General features: G+C 43.6%; 1 protein-coding gene across 1 annotated transcript in view; it reads right to left on the bottom strand.

Moving 5' to 3' along the window:
* The window catches only part of LOC118368638 (ankyrin-2), a 107,897-nt gene that overhangs the window by 59,527 nt on the left and 26,159 nt on the right, over window positions 1-22,211 (bottom strand). Inside the window, 17 exon segments of the mRNA XM_052495729.1 lie at window positions 335-417; window positions 420-531; window positions 730-828; window positions 1,371-1,469; window positions 2,700-2,897; window positions 3,156-3,254; window positions 3,385-3,483; window positions 4,058-4,156; window positions 5,528-5,725; window positions 6,854-6,952; window positions 9,037-9,135; window positions 12,073-12,171; window positions 14,140-14,163; window positions 16,730-16,915; window positions 17,120-17,218; window positions 17,534-17,632; window positions 19,320-19,418. Coding sequence (XP_052351689.1) covers window positions 335-417; window positions 420-531; window positions 730-828; window positions 1,371-1,469; window positions 2,700-2,897; window positions 3,156-3,254; window positions 3,385-3,483; window positions 4,058-4,156; window positions 5,528-5,725; window positions 6,854-6,952; window positions 9,037-9,135; window positions 12,073-12,171; window positions 14,140-14,163; window positions 16,730-16,915; window positions 17,120-17,218; window positions 17,534-17,632; window positions 19,320-19,418 — 1,890 coding nt within the window.

The raw sequence follows: 22,211 nt of genomic DNA on the forward strand, positions 1-22,211 counted from the left end.
GGGAGACTTGAAAGGAATGAGAGCACATGACAGAGTGGACTGAAAGACTGACATCAGAGGCCCTGTTCATTTTGAACCCCTTAGAAGCAGTGAGACACCACGTCTCAGAAAAGTGTCTGTGACTGGAGTACGAAGGCCTATGCACAAAAAGAATATGCACATAAAGATATGAATGAGTGATGGTACAGAACGGTATAGTCAAGATACAGTAGATGGTATTGAGTACAGTACATACATATGAGATGAGTAATGTAGGGTATGTAAACAAGTTCAGGCCGCGGCCACATGACATAAGCAGTTTAAAACCGAGAGGGATGGGAAGAGGTAGGCCTACCTTGGTGGGGACGTTGACTTGAGTCCCCTTCTCCATGAGCAGGGCGGCCATGTCAGGGTGTCCCTCCTGTGAGGCCAGGTGTAGGGGGTGACCCCCTGCTTGGTCAGGATGTTGGTCTCGGCCCCGTACTGCAGCAGCACCACTGCTATGTCCATCTGGTTCTTCTTCGCCGCAATGTGGAGGGGAGTGTAGCCATTCTGGAGGAGAGAGGGAGGTCGAGAGAACATCAATTCAGTTGTACAGATACCCCAAAAGATGTCCACACGCGTACACACACAGCTTCAAAATGACGTTCGACCGTCCACCCTAAGGCCGACTGACGTCTGTCCTCCCACCTGTGAGGACAGTGACCGGGGGTGGGGGGTGGGGGGGGTCTGAGTGACGGGAGGTCTCACCTTGGCCGTGGCGTGGGGGGAGGCCCCTTTGTCCAAAAGCAGGAGCGCCACCTTCTGATTATCGTAATGCGCAGCGACATGGAGAGGCGTGAGGCCATTCTGTATTGGATTAAACCAGGCTGGTTAGCAGAGCAAGCAGCTATTAATGCTAGCTAGTCAACACACACACACATATGATGAGCTGTGTTACCGGGGTACTATTACAGCATGTTATTGAGAATTAGACTTCTATTAAAGAGCAAGCAGCAGGAGGCTCGCTGGGCGGGTCCTTATTCAAAAAGAATAAGAAGAAAAATTATATATGTTATGTCTTTCCTAAAAGTAGAGGAAAAAACAGTAGTTAATCAAACGGAAAGTTGATTTGGTCAAACTATGCTCACCGGTAGTCTCGCTGACAACATAGCCTCAACACAGAAATGCGAACAGACTTAAAAAAATATATTTTGCCAGATAAAGCTTTGATATAGACTATTCTTTATCCCATAACAGTCCTTCAAGGTCAATGAATTATCTGAATCGAAATCGTGGAAATATAACACACCTGGTGAGAAATGTACTTTTATTGTGTAGTTATATTTTCCCTCTATAACATGTAGAGATATACTATGATTTAGGGTTTGAGTTATGGTAATGATGCTTACCTTCCCAGCAGAATCGGGAGGGGCTCTTTTCTGCAGGAGAAGTTTGGTCACATCCAGGCTTCCGTACTTGGACGCAACATGCAGCGGAGTGAATCCTTTCTGTATGGAGACAACATACAGATGACCATTTAATAATGTTTGTTACAAGCACTAACTAGATCTTCAGAAATGCGCAATGCTCATGAAATATATAAAAAAGCAATAATTTCATTACAGCCTCATTTCCAAATGGGTCTAAAATGAATGTCCAACTAAATGATGTATGTGAACCAAACGTAACGCAATTTAATAAGACGCACAATAAGAACCATTCTCTCTACACCCACACTGCTGATGCAATCATAGTTAATACTCAAAATCCAATGTGCAGCGCAAAACATTCATCTCCCTCTTACAAGTAATAACTAGTCCCAATGTAGCCACCAGGTGGTGCTCTTTACCCATTGTCACATTGACAGGAGACCAGGGCTGTTGTGATAGGACAACGGTGCTCTCCCATGTCACATGACCACAGTGTTTACGACCCAGCCCATGAAGGGAGGGAATCCTTTGTCTGTGTAACTCTGGTTCATTTCTGATGTAATGCACATCCGAGTAGACACAATGTGTCGATGAGAAGAGAATGAGAGGCGCTAATGACGGTAATGTTTGAGGCTCTCGTGAAAAACCGGAGATAAAGATTAGAATTTATAAAATGTGATCCAATAGATGAAATATACGTGATTGGGGACAGAGGCAGAGAGGGGATTGCCTAGGCTAGGACGATGTTCAATGAGCATCCGCTGTCCTCTTTGTCACGCTAACAGTGCCTCGCCCATTTCCCCCCACGAGACAAGGAGAAGAGGGGGAAGGTAGAGAGAGAAAGAAAGAAAGACAGAAAGAAAGAGAGAGCACCTCCATCATGAGGTTTTACTGCTTTTATTCAGAGCCCAGAGCATATGAATAAATTAGCACTGATATGTTGTTGCGTCAATGCACATTGATTATCATTCAATGACAACATCAATGTCCTCTTGCAAAATTTAGAAGGGCCCAGATGTTCTCCAAAGCATCATTAACCCTTCATTGATTAAACCACATTAAAGAAGTTCATACTGACAGTGGCCCCCATAGTGGGCGCCTGTGAAACATGCCATACAGTGAATCAATAGATATTTAGTATAAAATCCACAAGGAAAGAAGGGGGTATATTTCTTCCGTTTAAAAAAAAAAATCCTCACGAAAATAGCACCAAGATGTACAAGTGTGCATTGTGCATGTGAGCATGTGTGTTTGAGCGTAGGCAGGTGAAATGTAGGCGTGTGTGAGTGTGTTGTGCTCTCCACCTACCTTGGTAGCCAGTGAGTGTGAGGCGCCCGCCTCCAGCAGCACTGAAGCCACGTCCACCTGTCCCTCCCTGGCTGAGATGTGTAAGGGTGTGTATCCGTTAGTCGTGGAGGCGTCAGGGTGGGCCATATGCTGCAGTAGCAGCTGAACTATCTCAGTCTTCCCCAGGCGAGACGCGATGTGGAGGGGAGTCTGGTCCTCCTGCAGGGGTAGAGACATGGAGGTTATAGTGGGCAGAGAATGAGTTTTATTAGAGACGGAGGTTATGGGTGATGTGACTTTGACAGTACATAAAATGAATGGGCAGAGTTCAAGTGCTGCAACGTTTAATTCTACAGCCCTGTTTAATTGTGTTTTTGTGGACGATATTGGTACTTTTTGGATGGTTTCTTTGAAGAGTTGAACACGGATGATAACAGCCTAATACTTTATGGTAAATGGCGCTGTTAAATGCGTTACCCTGGCTCTGGCGTCCACCAGGGCGCCGTTCCTCAGCAGGCAGCGAACCGCCTCCACCTGTCCTGCCCTGGCTGCCATGTGTAGGGCCGTCTCCCCGCGCTGCACACAACACACACGTACGAGTCAGCAGAAACGCAGACATACGCGCCAAATGGCAGCGTGGAAAGACGCACACCGGCGACAGCGTAAAAAACAAACAGTGACCCCCGACCCCCCCCCCGTCACTCACAATGTTGCAGACGTCAGGCGAGGCGCCGTTCTGTAGCAGCAGCAGGACAATGTTGAGGTGACCCATGAAGGCTGCGACGTGGATGGGAGTCAGGCCAGACTTAAAGAGAGAAAGGAAGAGGGCGACGGAGAGAGATCAAATCAGGAAACGTTTCATCTTTGCATACATTCTGCACTGCTTATGCGTTTGAAGGCAGGTCTGGTGAAAACATATAAGCTGATGAGACTAGTGTAACCAAGTCTATGTGTAAATGGGCAGATGTTATGTTAAAGGTAGACTCAGCGGTATGACGTAGATGCAGAAAGTAATAGCGCATAGCGGGTCAATTTCCACAACAACTAAGAGCGTTGAAGCGCAAGGCTCAACTTCTCCCGCAGTCGCCCTGGAGACCGCATTACAACAGGTTGAAGCGAACCCGTGCACATGCGCAGATACTGTGTGTGGCAGTGTGAGAGCAAGGTGTTGCATCTCGCTCATCTCAATATCTCCGGTGCTGCTCGTGGCAACGTCATTTCGCCGAGTCTACCTTTAAGTCCACCATATTGAAGGTTTAAGCGGTGTGGGGTTGCATTCCTGTGTATATTGCGGAGGCTAATTCGTGCATTATCTAATAGTACACGTGTAATCGTGTATTAGGATGTAACTGTGTACATTTTGAAGGCTAGTGTCCTACCTCTGTGATGGCCTGGATGAAAGCTCCATACTTGACCAGCAGCTCCATCACCTTCACTCTATTCTTCTTACAGGCAATGTGCAGCGGGGTGAAGCCATTCTGACAGACACACACCCCAGACACAGAATGAATGAAAACACACCTACAGTACAGGCGGCATATACATGTAGGGACATTGTTGACATGGTTGAGACAGATAGGAGAGGCCATCTTATTTTCGCTCAAAACTTTGTTTCACCAAGTTCTGTCTCTGAGACATGACCAAAAGTACGTGGACACCTGCTCGTCTAATAACTCGTTCCAAAATCATGGGCATGAATACGGAGTTTCTTCTATAAAAGTCTCCACTCTTTCTGGGAAGGCTTTCTACTAGATGTTGGAACATTGTTGAGGGGACCTGCTTCCATTCAGCCACAAGACACATTAGTGAGGTTGGGCACAGATGTTGGATGATTAGGCCTGGCTCGCAGATGGCGTTCCAATTCAATCCCAAAGGTGTCCGATGGGGTTGAGGTCAGGGCTCTGTGCAGACCAGTCAAGTTCTTCCACACCGATCTCGGCAAACCATTTCTGTATGGACCTCGCTTTGTGCACAGGGCATTGTCATGCTGAAACAGGAAAGGACCTTCCCCAAACTGTTGCCACAAAGCTGGAAGCACAGAATCGTCTAGAATGTGATTGTATACCTGTAGCATTAAGATTTCACTTCACAGGAACTAAAGGGCCTAGTCTGAACCATGAACAACAACCTCAGACCATTATTCCTACTACGCCAAACTTTTCAGTTGGCACTATGCATTGGGGCAGGTAGCGTTTTCCTGGCATCTGCCAAACCCAGATTTATCCGTCGGACTGCCAGATGGTGAAGTGTGTTTCATCACTCCAGATAACGCATTTCCACTGATGCAGACTCCAATGGCGGCAAGCTTTACACCACTCCAGCCGACGCTTGGCATTGATCATGGTGATCTTAGACTTGTGTGCGGCTGCTCGGCCATGGAAACTCCATTTCATGTTGCTCCCGACGATCAGTTCTTGTGCTCACGTTGCATCCAGAGTCATTATGGAACTCGGTAGTGAGTGTTGCAACCAAGGACAGACGGTTTTTATCTGCCGTTAGTTCGTAGCCTAAGCTACGGCCTAACTGTAGCACTTCAGCACTCTGCGTTTCCATTCTGTGAGCTTGTGTGGCCTACCACTTCGTGGCTGAGCCGTTGTTGCTCCTAGACGTTCCCTCTTAACATTAACAGCACTTACAGTTGACTGGGGCAGCTCTAGCAGGACACAAATGTAGAGATTATAGGACACAAATATAGAGATTGCATGGCTGTGTGTTCGATTTTATACACCTGTCAGATAGCCGAATCCAATCATTTGAAGGGGTGTCCACATACTTTTGTATACATAGCTTATAGAGGCCTAGAGTATTGGAAGTCATTGTATTAGTGGTAATAGGAGTGTGAGTATTACCAGTGCTCTAGCATTGGGGTTTGCCCTCTTGTCCAGCAGCAGCTTGGTGACTCTGTAGTGACCGCAGTGGGCGGCGACGTGCAGCGCCGTCAGGTAGTCCAGTGTGACATCATCAACAGGCGCCTTGTGCTGCAGCAGGTGCTTGACACACTCAACATGGTCGCCTTGAGCTGACATGTGGAGAGGAGACAGACCGTTCTACAGAGAGAGAGAGAAAGAGAGAGAGAGATAGAGAAGATGGTCAGAGAGAGGGTGTGTGTTAGTGATACATGGGTCAGCTGTTTGTTCACCCGCACCCGCCCATAATTGCTAATAACCCATTCGCCCGACTAGAAGTGATAAAGTGAAAATCGGAGGCCCGCGCAGCAAAAACTTTTAGGGACCGGGGAGCAAATGCAATAACAAAAAATAAATGGGAAAGTTTTTCAGTGCAACATTTCCAAATTACATCAGTTTGACCGATTTTAAGGAAATGAAAAGCTGTTAAAACAACCCAACATGTTTTTTTGTTCAGAGTTCAGTTCGACTACGATGCATATTTTATGTGGTTGAAATACTATCAGCTTTAATGATGCTGATAAAGAGAGCACCGCCACCTTTACAGATGGTTAATTCATTCATTCATTCTCTCAAGATGCTGAAAGAAATCAATAATATTTCCCCACTCCTGTCCCCGGGGTAAACATTGACATTTTATGTATAATTTTACAGCAAGAAATGCTTCATTCTGGAGGAGTTAAAATGATATACGGCTCAGTGAGAGGTTATAGACCTACAGCCACTGTCCAGACTTCAGTTAGGTTACTAGTCCATATAATCCATCTGAATAGTACAGTTCCCTTGACGTACCATTTTGAAGTCCCCGTCTTGTTGTCAAATTTGTATATCGCCTCACAATCAGAACACTGCTATCATCCTCTTTTAACACTTCAGGAAATCTTTTCCCAAACATTAGAATACTGTTCTGGCCCTCCTTCTATTCATTCACAGTTCTTCTCTTATTGAATTCAACTCTGACATTGTCCTTTTTTTTGCCTCAGTGGATCGACATGAACTGTTTCTGCTTCGGTTTAGGCTACGAACTAAAGGCAGATCAAAATGATGAAAGAAAAACCTAAATGTAGCCTATAGATATGAATTACACAAGAATGATACTTTTTTGATGCATTGTTTTCTCTTTATTCAACCCGCGGATATAACCACGGGGGACTGGGTGTTATGAGTGTGTGTGTGTGTGTGTGTGTGTGTGTGTGTGTGTGTGTGTGTGTGTGTGTGTGTGTGTGTGTGTGTGTGTGTGTGTGTGTGTGTGTGTGTGTGTGTGTGTACCTTGGTCCTGGCCAGCATGGGTGCTCCTCTCTCCAGCAGGAGCTCCACTGCAGGGTCATGTCCACTCCTGGCCGCGCAGTGTAGAGGTGTGAGGCCGTCCTGCAGAGAACACACACACAGATGGTCAAATACACACACACACACAGACATATATATTTATACACCAATAACCCCATAACGCATGAACACGCACACACTCACAAAACGACCCCCAAACTCGCATGAATAAAGGTACAGTATTTATTTATTTTTGCATTTTTTTTTTGTTGTGTGTGATTTATTGGGAGATTATCTGTGGCTATGACCCCTGAGTATCTGAGTACATTGATTATCAGTGGACGAAAGGCTTTGTTAAGTTCAAATTCCCGTGTCAAACAATGGACGCATACAGTTGCTTGTAGAGACACGTATTGAAACATGGCGGCTGAAATTTCCTTGACCTTTGCTTCAGTGGCATGTTAACCTCACCACTCTCTGCCACACACACACACACACACACACACACACACACACACACACACACACACACACACACACACACACACACACACACACACACACACACACACACACACACACACACACACACACACACACACACACACACACACACACACACAGCAGAGATCAAACTGACACAGGCAAAACAAAAAAATACAGTAACTCTGCTTGTGTAATAAAATGCACGAAGAAAACATAAGGATGGCCCCGCTGTTAGGGTTTTCTAGGGCACTCGTGTTGTTTTTGTTGTGGAGCTCGTTTCCCACTAAACACACGCGGGGCTTTATTATTTTTAGCAAATCTGCCAGCCGGTACAGATGTTTTCCTGATTAGACAGACTGCTTTACTAGACTAATAGAGTTATAATCGTGATAACTGATACCCGGACCCACACTGACCCGTCTGTGGCAATAACAGAGCTGTGTTATAACCTAGTCAGCGTACCAAATGGCACCCTATTTCCCTACATAGGGTTCTGGTAAAAGAAATAGAAATAAATTGTGCACTGGTCACAAGTAGTGCACTTATATAGGGAATAGGGTGCCATTGCAGAATTAAGACGTAGCCACCTATATTATATTATATCAACATTAACTCTGGACAATACAAATGATATGGATATAACACACAGCTAATAGAATGGTAACAGTCTAAACAGGCACTGTCCTGCCCTGACCAGGAACTGTACCGTTATCTAACGCCGAGTGGACGTTTTCGTTACGTTAGGGTCTAATTACATTTACATTTACATTTAAGTCATTTAGCAGACGCTCTTATCCAGAGCGACTTACAAATTGGTCACATCCTCTTTATTTATACGATGTTTCGTTTAACTCTTTAGAATGATATTAGGATGCAATACCTTGGCAATGGACGCATAAACATCTACCGCGTAACTAAAAACAGGATGTTTTCTGTTATGAAAGAGGGATAGATTGTCAGGCTCGGGGAGGAGGGAGGTATGGTAACGGAGTGATTTGAGAGAGCAGGGAGAGTGGTTGCGTCAGAAGGGATTTTTTTGCCCTAAGTTAATGCAGTAAGCTGATTGAGCAGCAAAACGGCCAAGGACACAAGAATAACAGCGTGTCAAAATGGAGGGCTTTTTGACTCAACAAGTTGTTCTCTAGTGAGCTAGCCGTAAATACATAGTGCTGCAGCTCTCACTCACACACACATCCAACACCTATGCAGTACACACACACTCCCTATCTCACACTTATCAACACACCCACACCTACATACAATATGAACAGTGAGTACACCTACTTATAGAGTACATCAACTTAAAACACACACACACACAGGCACACACACACATAGCACACAGCGACCCAATGCGTCCACACTGGCTGTGAATGAGACAATGATACATTGCTGCAGCTGAAGGAGATGTACACGGCTGAGTCTGGTGGAAAGTGACTGCAGCACTTCCACTGGACAATGACAGTTTGATAGAAAGGACACTGCGTCACACACTTGTGCACAGTGAGGGGGTCAAACGGTGTGTGTGTGTGTGTGTGTGTGTGTGTGTGTGTGTGTGTGTGTGTGTGTGTGTGTGTGTGTGTGTGTGTGTGTGTGTGTGTGTGTGTGTGTGTGTGTGTGTGTGTGTGTGTGTGTGTGTGTGTGTGTGTGTGTGTGTGTGTGTACTGTATGTATGAGTATGTGTGTTTGTGTGGACTCACTCTAGTCTTGGCGTCGATCTGAGACCCCCTGTCCAGTAGGAGGCGCACCATGTTAGCGTTGCCACGCTTAGAGGCCACGTGGAGGGGCGTGATCCCATTCTGAAATACATAGAACACAATGGAAGACACATTTAAAACTAAATAAACCAATGAACTAATGGTATATAACTACCTATCCTACTGTATACACATGTGCTGTTACAAGGCCAGTATACCGTTTCTATTACGAGTAATGTTGCTACATACAGTATCCCCAGTTTACCTCAAATCTTAGGTTAGCGTTTTCTTAGGTTAAGGTTCTCTTAGGTTAAGGATTTCTTAGGTTAGGGTTTTCTCAGGTTAGGGATCTCTTAGGTTAGGGTTTTCTATGGCATTATTGTTGTTGTTGTTGTGGAGCTTGTTTACTAGTAAACACACGCAGGGCTAAATTATTTGATCAAATCTGCCAGCCGGGTGCAGATGTTTTCCTGATTAGACAGACTGCTTTACTAGAATAATAGAGTTATAATCATGATAAGTGATACCCGGACCCACACTGTGCCACACTCTGTGGCAATAACAGAGCTGTGTTATAACCTAGTCAGCGGACCAAATGGCACCCTATTCCCTACACAGTGCACCACTTTTGACCAGTTTCTATTACGTGCAATGTTGTTCCACAGACAGTGGGGGTAGTTCAGGACAAGGCGTCTAGTGACTGATGTCATGCTTTCTAATATACCTCAATGAATTTCCTTGCTGGGACAACAGAGCTTGAATTGAATGGAACTGCTGATGAATGGCTCCTGTTCATTCTTTCTGTTAGGATGTGTCATGTTATGTTGGCGTTCGGCCACTCCTCTGATTTCTGTGAAATCCTGACAATGTGAAAGCTGAGCATTTTTTCCACAGCCTGGTCCAGAGCACTGCAGGACACACAGCTTGTTATGTTGACTGTGACTGGAAAAAGTGCCTGAGAAAGTATGACACAGCAGAAATTACAGTGGTTTTGAGTGTTACCTTTCTGCAAATAAAAGGTACGGTTTCTGACTGTGGAGTCCCTTGCTGAGTTAGTAGATTTGTGCTTAAGTTGTCGACACTAAGGGCTCAGTCAGAACAGGACTGCATTGAGTCTGTGACCTTCAAGTAATCTTTCAGCTTGGCCAGGCAACTCTCTCCATCTCTCGCCTTGAGTTCTGTTTTCAAGAAAAGGACTGGCATTCTCCTAAGACTCATTCCTCTCTCTGTCTGAGTGGCTGATGGGGACCACACAGATGGACATGAAGATTCCGAGAAAAGGGAAGTGCTGAGGCGGAGGGTATCATTGTCCTAGAAAGCAACCCAATCGCTGACTGTGGGTTCCTAAAGGGCATTTCACTCTACTCGCTTAAAATATGTGTGTGTGTGTGTGTGCGCGTATGGGCTCTAAAGTCTCCTGTGTTTTATGGTTCTTGGACTCAGTGCTGTGTTGGCACAGTGTGTGTGGGCAGCCCTTCCTATAACCTACAATCTTTGCACTATTTCCAGTAAAGGAAAGAACACAAAGGAGGGTATCGTGATGGATCCCAAGACCTCGCTGCTGTTAGGTTCTAATTCTCAGAGTAAAAACCTCTACGGACATTATGAAAGCTTAACTTCTCTATGGTAGGGGGCAGCATTTTGAATTTTGGATGAAAAGCATGCCCAAATTAAACTGCCTTCTACTCAGGCCCAGAAGATAGGATATGCATATAATTAGTAGATTTGGATAGAAAACACTCTAAAGTTTCCAAAACTGTCTGTGAGAATAACAGAACTGATTTGGCAGGCGAAAACCCGAGAAAAATCCATTCAGGAAGTAGGAATTTTTTGTTGTTGTTGACTTAGGACTCAAATTGCAGTTCCTATGCCTTCCACCAGATGTCAACAGTCTTTAGAAATTGTTTCAGGCTTGTATTCTGAAAATGAGAGAGTAAGAGCAGTCTGAATGAGTGGACCCTGACGTGTCACAGAGCTTTTTCATGTGCACGACCCGAGAAAGTGCCTTTCTTGTTTACCTTTTATATTGACGACGTTATTGTCCGGTTGAAATATTATTGATTGTTTAAGCTAAAAACAACATGAGGGTTGAATATAAACATCGTTTGACATGTTTCTATGAACTTTACGGATACAATTTGGATTGTTTGTCTGCCTGTGACTGCGTTTGAGCCTGTGGATTACTGAAGAAAACGCGCGAACAAAACTGTGTTTTTTGGATATAAAGAGTGACTTTATCGAACAAAATGAACATTTATTGAAAAAATTAATGTCTTCTGAGTGCAAACATATGAAGATCATTAAAGGTAAGTGATTAATTTTATCTCTATTTCTGACTTGTGTAACTCTTCTACTTGTCTGGTTACTGTTTGTAATGATTTGTCTGCTGGGCTATGTTCTCAAATAATTGTAAGGTATGCGACACGGTGGTTGGATTCAAAAGAAGTTAATCTTTAAACCTATGTAAAATAGTTGTATCTTTTCTGAATTTTTATAATGAGTATTTCTGTATTTGAATTTGGCACTCTGCAATCTCACTGGATGTTGGCCAGGTGGGACGCTAGCGTTCCACATACCCTAGAGAGGTGAACCAAGTTTATTCTTCCCAGAGGATCAATACAGCTGCATTAGACAAAACATGTTTTTACCACCACAAGTATATATACTCCAATTTAGGCCCTCCTCCTTCCCTCCAATCCGTTCATCTATTGTGGTTCGACAGGAAGAAGAAGTAATAGGGTAATAAACTGAAATTTATCCCTTAAGGGGATCTGACTTGACCTCAATCCCTCATTTGCCTAATCCAAAAATGTCCACCCGTATCCCCTATCGCAATCCTGTGACTTCCTCCCATCCACCCAGAACATTCCAAAGCCACCTGGCTCCTACAGATAACCATTAACTTCTGATGTAAAAACCAGTCTCTAGGATAACATTGTTCCAAGTTTAACCCAGAATCCAACACTGCACAACAGTAGCGCACCTGACTGCAGATCAGAAGTTTGTTGTAATAGTTTCAGCCTGGGCTATGGTACCTACCCTAGCTGTAAAGTCCACAGCTGCCCCACGATTTAGCAGTAGTGTGGCCACGTTCACGTTTCCATAGTGGGCAGCAATATGAAGTGGCGTGAATCCACTCTGTAACACAGGGGTGAACATAGCGAGAGGGAGGGGAGAAAGAGACAGTGGGTTAGATACTAGCCTCATTCATGACCCCCAAAGCCTGACCCCTGACCCTTGACCTCCACTATCCCAGCATGCAGCAGTCGCATTAACCATCATCAAAGGGAAAAAATACAATTAAATGAGTAAATGTGAAAGAGCAACGCTCCAAACTCAGAAGAGGGAGGAAATCAAAGAGATGAAGGGAAAGAAATCTTAAAATTCAGTTTCAGAAAATTATGACTCAATTACACACGTACACGCAAATTACGTACTGTAGGCATACACACAAACACACTCAGAAAGACCATGCAGAAAGATCACTACCATGCAACTGGTAATCCTACAGTCAGAACCAAATCAACTGCATAGTTTCTCCATTTACTTAAAAAAATAAAGAAATAAATGAAGGAATTAAAAAACAAGTGGACGTACAGTTCACACAGACTGTTAATATCAACCAAACTATTGACACACAGTATTAGTTAACAAATCAGTTAAAGGACAGAGAAAAAAGACACCAAATCAAAAAACCATGACGGTATTCTTTTTTTATCAACACCAAAGTGCACTATGTCACTGTACGCCATTTTGTCATGTTAGGAATCATAAGAAATCAGAGAGAGAGCCGTTGCGGTTGGAGTATTGTGAAATTCTTGCCTTACCTTTCCATTCTGAAAGTAATGGGGCGATTTAACGTGAAAACATTATTTACAGAAGTGTGAAGAACTGTAGTGACTACGCAATGATTCAAAATGACATTTAAAGTTGATAATGGTGCAAATGAATATAGATGGGATGCATCATGCTATATAGTGCTTTTGTTCTTCAAGAAAATTATCTGCAAAACACCTGGATACTTTTTGATTGATGTTCTATCATGCCATTACAGTAGTATACTATACTATACAAAAGCATGCTTGTTTGCACGAATAATGTACATATATTTGCATTGATATATTTCTTATAATATTACTATTTCTTTATCTGATCTCAAGCCTTTTGTAATTGTAAAGATGTGTTAATTCCGACCTCATATCAATAACATTGTTTTATGCTTTGTCAAATAGTATCAATTTAGTTCATAGTGCATCTACAATATAAATGAATGACATGCAACACAATATATATACATTCTATATATAAACATTAAAGGGATACTTCAGGATTTTGGCAATGAGGCACTTTATCTACTTCCCCAGAGTCAGATGAACTTGTGGGTACCATTGTTATGTCTCTGTTTTCCAGTAAGAAGGAAGTTAGAGGTAGTTTTGCGAGCCAATGCTAACTAGTGTTAGCACAATGACTGGAAGAGGCATAAATATGACTTCCAATCGTTACGCTAATGCTAGTTAGCAATTGTGCTAGCGCGAGTGAGAAACTTCCTTCAAACTGCACGCAGAGACATAAAAATGGTGTCCACGAGTTCATCTAACTCTGGGGAAGTAGATAAAGGGCCTCATTGCCAAAATCCCGACGTATCCCTTTAACACTGTAAAAATTATGATCCATCGTTATGTAAAATCTATATATCATCTTAGTGTGAAATGTATAGGTGATTACGAGATTATCAGTAAGACCATAAATCAAGTCTCTGAGCTTGGGGTTAGCATCAATACAACTCCAGAAACTCAACCAATGAAAACGAAAGTATGTCGAAAGTATGCACAAAGTAAAATAAATGAGCCGATAACAGTTCTCAAACTGAAAGACAAACTGCTAAGGCACATGATGTGCGGAAAAAAGCTACTTGAGAGAGGTGGCCTGCTTAACATAACAAAAAAACATAAAGAGATTGTGATGGACTGAATGACTCGGGGGCTATTTCCACCATTCCAATGCTATAGAAGTAAGGGAAATAAAGTGCTGAAACGAACACACAGACAAACAATAAAGGTGATGGGGTTATGATGAAGGTTTGAGTGCTAGACATAGTGGTTATACCTCCGTAGTCCTATTGACCATCATCTGAAGCAGTAGAGATGAGGAAGGGAAAGACCTTAGTTATTTTACACTCAGTCATACAGATGCTCAAAGTTCAGGGTAGACTGTGCAGTACAAAGAAATACGGGCAACGTAGCTAGAGTGGTATGATTCTCTTCAAAAACAGCTTTATCGCTAGACTGTATATGAAGAGTTTAATTCCAAAACGCCATATATACATTTTCTGAAATAAGCTTTTATTGTTTAAAGAAATTATGAAAGAGACTGGTGTGTTTTTTCACTATATAATCACATCATGGGGTTGTTAAATGTAAAAAATAAATAAATTGCAAAATGCTATATATCCGCCTCACTTTCAGATAAATAAGTACTGCCAGGTTTTACACAGTCAAATGTAACAAATAACTACATTTTTAATAAAGAACTGTACAAATGATACATCTGTGACATCAATATTAAAACAGGAAAACAAAATTCAAATAAAAATCAATACAGCAATGTGATATCTGTAGATCTGTAGTCATTTAGCAAACGCTGTTATCCAGAGTGACTTACAGTAAGTGCATCCGTGTTAAGATGGGCAGGCGAGAACCACATGTCACGGTCAAATATACCGGATACGAACATTCCGTTACGGCTAAACAACGGATATTTAGCATTTTGCAAACAACAACAACAAAAACGTCTCAAATCGGGGGAATCAAAAAAAAATCTGAGAACAGTAATATTTTACACACACGTGAAATTAAGCTATTTCTGATGAAATATAGGGATTTGGAAATAAACTCGTCGTATGCTTCATCACATCTTTTATCCAAAGACCTTGAGATGTTTTACAATGAGAGTAGCAAGTCCATAGACATACATGTATACTGTACATAATACTATTTTCTATGAGCAGGCCTTACTCACTCTAATACAACACACGCACCAGTGAGGTATGGCAGCCATGTCGTACCACAAGGCCAAACTCACTAGAGAGCCGTCCTATTTATAGTCTTTTTCACATTTTAAAGTATGCTTTTGAGATGGTGGATATTGCCAAAGTAATTCAGGTAATCGTCAAGTGGACTGCGTTTCAGAGGTATTTGGTGAGAGTGCTCTGTGTTTAACATCTACATGTAAGTGTGCGTGAGAGTGTGTTTTCATGCTGCAGTCTTCATCCACCCTCCTCTGGGTCTCCCTGGTGAGTCATGGTGAAGAGTACGTCATGGAAACAGCCCTAAACAGCATTTCATGTCGGCACACACCAGGGTTTCCCAAACGCGGGCCCCGGGAACCCGAGGGGTACACGTTTCGTTTTTGTTGCCGGAGCACTACAAAGCTGATTCAAATAATCAACTAATCATCAAGCTTTGATCATTTGATTCAGCTGTATCGTGTTAGGGCAAAAAAACTAAACGTGTACCCCTCGGGTTCCTGGGGACCGGGTTTGGGAAACGCTGGCATACACTGTATTATATTATGTAATATCATTAACATGAGGCCAGATACGAGGACGAAGTTATGTTCAGTGACAACACCGATGATAACTGGTATGCCATAGTGTTTGCAGCGCAGGGCTGTTCAATGCCTGGTGGACAACAGCAGCACTGCTGGTTTTCACTCATTCTGTTTCCTGTTATCGTCCTACACCGAGGACCACATTAGAAAAACCTGTTTAAAATGCTTTCATGTGTTGTCCTCTGGGGTTCTTTATATCTTTCATTTGTTTTTAAATGGTGGAAATTTGCTTGACCCAAAAATCAAATCAATCAATCAATCAAAAAGGACTGATTCAGACATGAGTGGACTCTGGCCAATCAACGACAATAACTGTTCAACCAACTGCAGAACCCAGCAGTGCTACAGTGAAAACCTTGAGGACAGTTCATTGAATAGCCCCGGCGTACTATGGAATATTATTTCCGTATAGGCTTTACTGTCCTTCAAAATAAGAGAACCTGCACTTCACTCTAGCCACTGCCCATCTCCTTTACCCCTCGCCCACACACCCCTAAAAACCCATTTTTCCTGAAACCCAAGGATGCATGCAACCCCTCAAATTGCAACATTCAACAATACGACCTGTGGACAATAGCATATTCCACACACTCCATGCAGTGGACAGTGCTACACATAAACACAGGGGATGCGGTTGAAAGTGATGGGGGGAGGGGGAGGTGGGGGGAGGGGTGGATCAGATAAATAGACAAGACGGGAAGAGAGAGAGAGACCCGGTTAGTGGCAGGACCAATGAACTAGTGGCAGGTGCACAGACACAGAACACAGAAGGAGAGAGAGCGATGGACAGACCGAGAGAGACAGCTACAGGTACACACCAGAGACAGATGAACAAGGGCTAATGTACGTCGACACACTCTCATTACACCCTTTTTTCATTGAAACTTGTTCGTATTGATACTAGAAATACACCACAAAGCACTGACAAACAAAACTGTAACAAGAACCCTGTATTCTATTTCCTTGCAGTCCTACTGCACGTCGGGCTTGACCCACTGACGACCCATGGTCGTAGCACCACAGAGACATGCTAACCCAATAACGTAGATGCGCGTTCTAACCGGTAATCCCTTCCCTCCGGCCGTACCTTGGACTGCACGTCGGCGTTGTGGTCGTTCTGGAGGAGCAGCGCGGCAGACTTGGTGTCGTCCTTGCGGGCGGCGATGTGCAGGGCGGGCAGCCGCACCTTGCCCTTGGTGTCGTTCTCCAGCAGGACAGACACCACCTGGTTGTGGCCCTGCTGCAGCGCGATGGCCAGTGGGGTGAAGCCATCCTGGTGGAGGGAAGGAGAGAGGGGAGGTAGGAGGTTATCCATAGCCACAGACCAACGAGGTATAAAACAGACCAAGCTTTATTTCGTCAGGACTATGCCTGGTGAAACACAATGTTCGCACACATCCTCACACAGACTGAAAACTTCAAACCATTTGCTGAAAACATGTACGAAGATACACACACACACACACACACTCCCTACCTCAGTAGCGGTGCTCTGGTTACCTCCATTCTCCAGTAGGTAACGCACCACGTCCATATGGTTCTCCTGAGCAGCCATGTACAGAGGGGTGAAGCCATTCTGGAGACACAACAGTACAACATTAGAGAAAGGAGATGAAAGCAAGATGGCTGCTGCCATGCTACTGTTGAGGGCTCCCAAGTGGTGCAACGGGCTAAGGCACTGCATTTCAGTGCTAGAGGCGTCAATACAGACCCTGGTTCAATTCCAGGCTGTATCACAACTGGCCTTGATTGGGAGTCCCATAGGGTGGCGCACAATTGGCCCAGCATCGTCCGGGTTGGGGTTTGGCCGGGGTATGTCATAATTGTATATATGTTCTTAACTGACTTGCCTAGTTAAATACAGGTTAAATACAAAATACAAATCTCTTACCTGAGACTGAGAGTTGATTTCTGCGCCGCGCTTCACCAGTATCTTCACCACCTCGGCCTGTCCGGCCAGAGAGGCAATGTGGAGGGCTGTGTTCCCTTTCTGGGATGGAAGAACACAGAAAGACACATATTACACCATTATAGAGAACAAGGCGAACTGTGTCAATCAATACACAAAACAAGGGGTTCACTTTCAACTCTGTCTTACAAAGAGGATGGATAACATACAGTAATGACATCAACTGTCATTTCAGACATAAATAGAAATGACAAAAACGACTTTGTCCTGTATTTCAGCTTTGACAAAAAAGCATACAAATTGTATTACTATTACTATTACAGTAGTATCAAATATTTGACACACACACACACACACACACACACACACACACACACACACACACACACACACACACACACACACACACACACACACACACACACACACACACACACACACACACACACACACACAGTCATCACCGCCATCTCCGCCATCTCATTGTCTACAGGCACTCCTATCATTTTTTTCTCTTCATTAATTCTCTCCATCACTGATTAAAGATGTGACACCCCAAACAAGCATATCCACAGACACCTATGGCTCAGTGATGGAGATAAGGGGGCCTTTCTGAGGTGCACTCCTAATGATGCTGTGACACAGACAGCTAGAAATAATGAAGCTTTACCACTCATAGAGAGCCTTAAACCCTCAATGCTTTTAATTAGGCCATGTTGAACAAGAAATCAAGTCAAGAGGCTCCTGTTTCAGAGTGGAAATCTGTTTTTAAAAAGTTTGGGATGTTCTGTTGTCAAAATACACATTTAAATGAGTCATGTACAGTAAACACAATTAAATATGCTAGAAAACACAAGACTTATCGTTTTAAACCTCAAAAAACACTACACGTTTGAAATGTCCCACATTGCAGGAAAGAGTGATCAAATTAAGGTCCTACATCTGTAACAAGTCAAACGACACCCTAAACATGCTGCTCAGAAGGAATAGACCTTCTCCATGTTCACAGCTTGGCATAACTGCCTCCATGTTCAAAGAAACTAGCTGCATCCCTTTTCCTGCCTGCTACACCCTAGTGCTCTGAAGCTAGACTGCACAGTCATGTGACGGCGATAGGTTGCAGTGCAGCGCAGTCCATTGGGTGCTGGTTATGGATATGGCTGTCTGCCCTGGGTATGGTCGTGTTATCTCACTGTTGAAAAGGTTAAGAGTCAGGTTAATGTAGGGCAAGAGTTGTTTGACGACACTGACCTGGTTAACCCCTGTGTGTGACACTTGAACCACGTTTAGGGCCCTTATTTTGGAGACTGATACCTTGAACGAGCAGACTTTTCAGAGAAATGCATCCCGTTTTTGTGTCGTTTAAAATATTTTACCTCCGTTGTAAAGTACAACATCAAGCCAAAACAAACCAAAGCACAATTGCTTTTCAGTGTAAAACAGCGCATCAGATTTCACAACGGAAGAAAAACAAAATGTGTTATCGTCCAAGATCTTTGGAACACTTTCTTTTGACAGCTCATTTGATTATGATATTTCTAGCTATCTTTATTTGTAATCCAAAAGTCCAAAGCAGCTAAGAGAAATATAATCTTAACACTTGACCAGCATGCAAGCTCCTAACAAGCCTTTACCCAGTTGTGGATAAAATGAGTAGTCTACCTACAGCGGACGTGGATGGACGTAGCTCATGTGCTGTAGCTCTTCCTAATTTGATTCTATCCCACTGTGCTAGCGCCACATACGGTAGTGCGGTAAGGGAACCCACCTTGGTGGCCGAGTCCACAGCTGAGCCTCTCTCCAGCAGCTCCTGGACCAGCTCCACGTGGCCCTCCTTAGCTGCCAGGTGCAACGCGTTGAGCCCATTCTGAGGAAGAAGAGAAGTAGACACGTACAAGAAGATAGGTCAGCCTCAAAACAAAATGGAGGATCGAAACGCTAGAGATAAAGGAAAGAGAAGGGACTGGGTGTACCTCCAGGTCCATAACCTAACAGGGTCCCTTTCCCCTCTCCCAATCTCCCTCTCCTTGTCTTGGCTGTGAAACCGTGTTCTCCTCTCTCACAAATATACACACACACTCTCGAGGGAGGTACAGACTGAAATACCAAAGGCAGTACTGGATGTCAGAATTTGTGCCGTGTCACGATGGTTGTGGACTAGGGCCAGTCCAGGATTCACTATGTAGGCCTGGTGGTATTAATAAAGTCAAGCAGTATGTGTGTGCGCGTGTATGTGTGTGTGGCTATCTGGTGTTTGTCACAGGGGTCACTGGTGTGTGATTCTGTTCCTTGAATGCGACTTGCCAGCTATGCTGTCATTTATAGCTAGCTACCTGTCTTTCCGGACACCCATAAGGCTTGACTTTAGATCAGAACATCCGTCCAAGAATATATCAAGACTCAAGAAGTGAGTTTACAAACACTTGGAGTCATTAAATCTCATTTTTCAACCACTCCACAAATGTCTTGTTAACAAACTATAGTTTTGGCAAGTCGGTTAGGACATCTACTCTGTGCATGACACAAGTCATTTTTCCAACAATTATTTACAAACTGATTATTTCACTTATAATTCACTGTATCACAGTTCCAGTGGGTCAGAAGGCTACATACACTAAGTTGACTGTGCCTTTAAACAGCTTGGAAAATTCCAGACAATGATGTTATGGCTTTAGCAGCTTCTGAGAGCCTAATTGACATTTTGAGTCAATTGGAGGTGAACCTGTGGATGTATTTCAAGGCTTACCTTCAAACTCAGTGCCTCTTTGCTTGACATCATAGGAAAATCAAAAGAAATCAGCCAAGACCTCTGGTTCGTCCTTGGGAGAAATTTCCAAATGCCTGAAGGTACCACGTTCATCTGTACAAATAATAGTACGCAAGTATAAACACCATGGGACCACGCAGCCGTCATACCACTCAGGAAGGAGATGTGTTCTGTCTCCTAGAGATGAAAGTACTTTGGTGCGAAAAGTGCAAATCAATTCCAGAACAACAGCAAAGGACCTTGTGAAGATGCTGGAGGAAACAGGTACAAAAGTTTCTATACCCACAGTAAAATGAGTCCGATATTGACATAACCTGAAAGGCCGCTCAGCAAGGAAGAAGCCACTGCTCCAAAACTGCCATTAAAATGCCAGACTACGGTTTGCAAATGCACATGGGGACAAAGATCGTACTTTTTGGAAAAATGTCCTCTGGTCTGATGAAACAAAAATAAAACTGTTTGGCCATAATGACCATCGTTATGTTTGGAGGAAAAAGGGGGAAGCTTGCAAGCCGAAGAACACCATCCCAACCGTGAAGCACGGGGTGGCAGCATCACGTTGTGGGGGTGCTTTGCTGCAGGAGGGACTGGTGCACTTCACAAAATAGATGGCATCATGAGAAAGAAAAATGATGTGGATATAATGATGCAACATCTCAAGACATCAGTCAGGAAGATAAAGCTTGGTCGCAAATGGGTCTTCCAAATGGATAATGACGCCAAGCACACTTCCAAAGTTGTGGCAAAATGGCTTAAGGACAACAATGTCAAGGTATTGGAGTGGCCATCACAAAGCCCTGACCTCAATCCTATAGAAAATGTGTGGGCAGAACTGAAAAAGCGTGTGCGAGCAAGGAGGCCTATAAACCTGACTCAGTTACACCAGCTCTGTCAGGAGGAATAGGCCAAAATTCACCCAACTTATTGTGGGAAGCTTGTGGAAGGCTACCCCGAAACGTTTGACCCAAGTTCAACAATTTAAGGCCAAATACTAATTGAGTGTATGTAAACTTCTGACACAATGGGAATGTGATGAAATAAATAAAAGCTGAAATACATCACTCTCTCTACTGATCCTAACTGACCTATGACAGGGAAGTTTTACCAGGATTAAATGTCAGGAATTGTGAAAGACTGAGTTTAAATGTTTTTTTGACTAAGGTGTATGTAAACTTCCGACTTCAACTGTACCAACTGGTCCCAGTTCAATTTTGCTAAAGACTAGTTTATATCCCTCCATAAGTGCCAATATGTTCCTAATAGGAGATTGGTGTTTACGTCCTGTTGTTGGGGCAATAAATAGATCCTAAAAGCTTTAGAGGGAGAGAAATGACGATTACATTTCAATATCACTCTGGGCGGATTACCCCGAGGATTAAAGAATCCAAGCATTTGCAATTGCCAGTTAATTCCCAAAACACCACATCATGAGGGGCCCAAGTAACTTCAATATCCAACCCCAGATGCCAACAACATGACACAACATTTGGATTCTGAGGAGCAACCCTCTCTCATTCCTAAAACTAATCCAGAGCGATTTACAGGAGCAATTGGAGTTAAATGCCTTGCTCAAGGGCACATCAACAGATTTGTCACCTAGTTTGGGGCGTCTCAGTGACCCAGCACTAATTCCGGGAGCGTTTGTCTGCTATTTAAAAAGGGCCGCTCGGTCGATGTGTAATTTCCTCTATAGCCAGGGCAGCCCTTAACAGACTATGTCATGCGGCCCCTGTTCAGACCAAACTGGACTGCTCCTGAGGACCCCTGTAGTTACAGCAAGGCACCCTACAGTGTTTAGTGTCCAATCAACCCCTGTCTATTAAAAAAAAAGAGTTACATATTTTGCAGTCTGCACTGCCCTGAAGGAGAACAAGAAGCATCTTTTTTAAAAGA

Source organism: Oncorhynchus keta, chromosome 35, assembly GCF_023373465.1.
Source record: "Oncorhynchus keta strain PuntledgeMale-10-30-2019 chromosome 35, Oket_V2, whole genome shotgun sequence".
In the NCBI taxonomy this organism is placed as follows: Eukaryota; Metazoa; Chordata; class Actinopteri; order Salmoniformes; family Salmonidae; genus Oncorhynchus; species Oncorhynchus keta.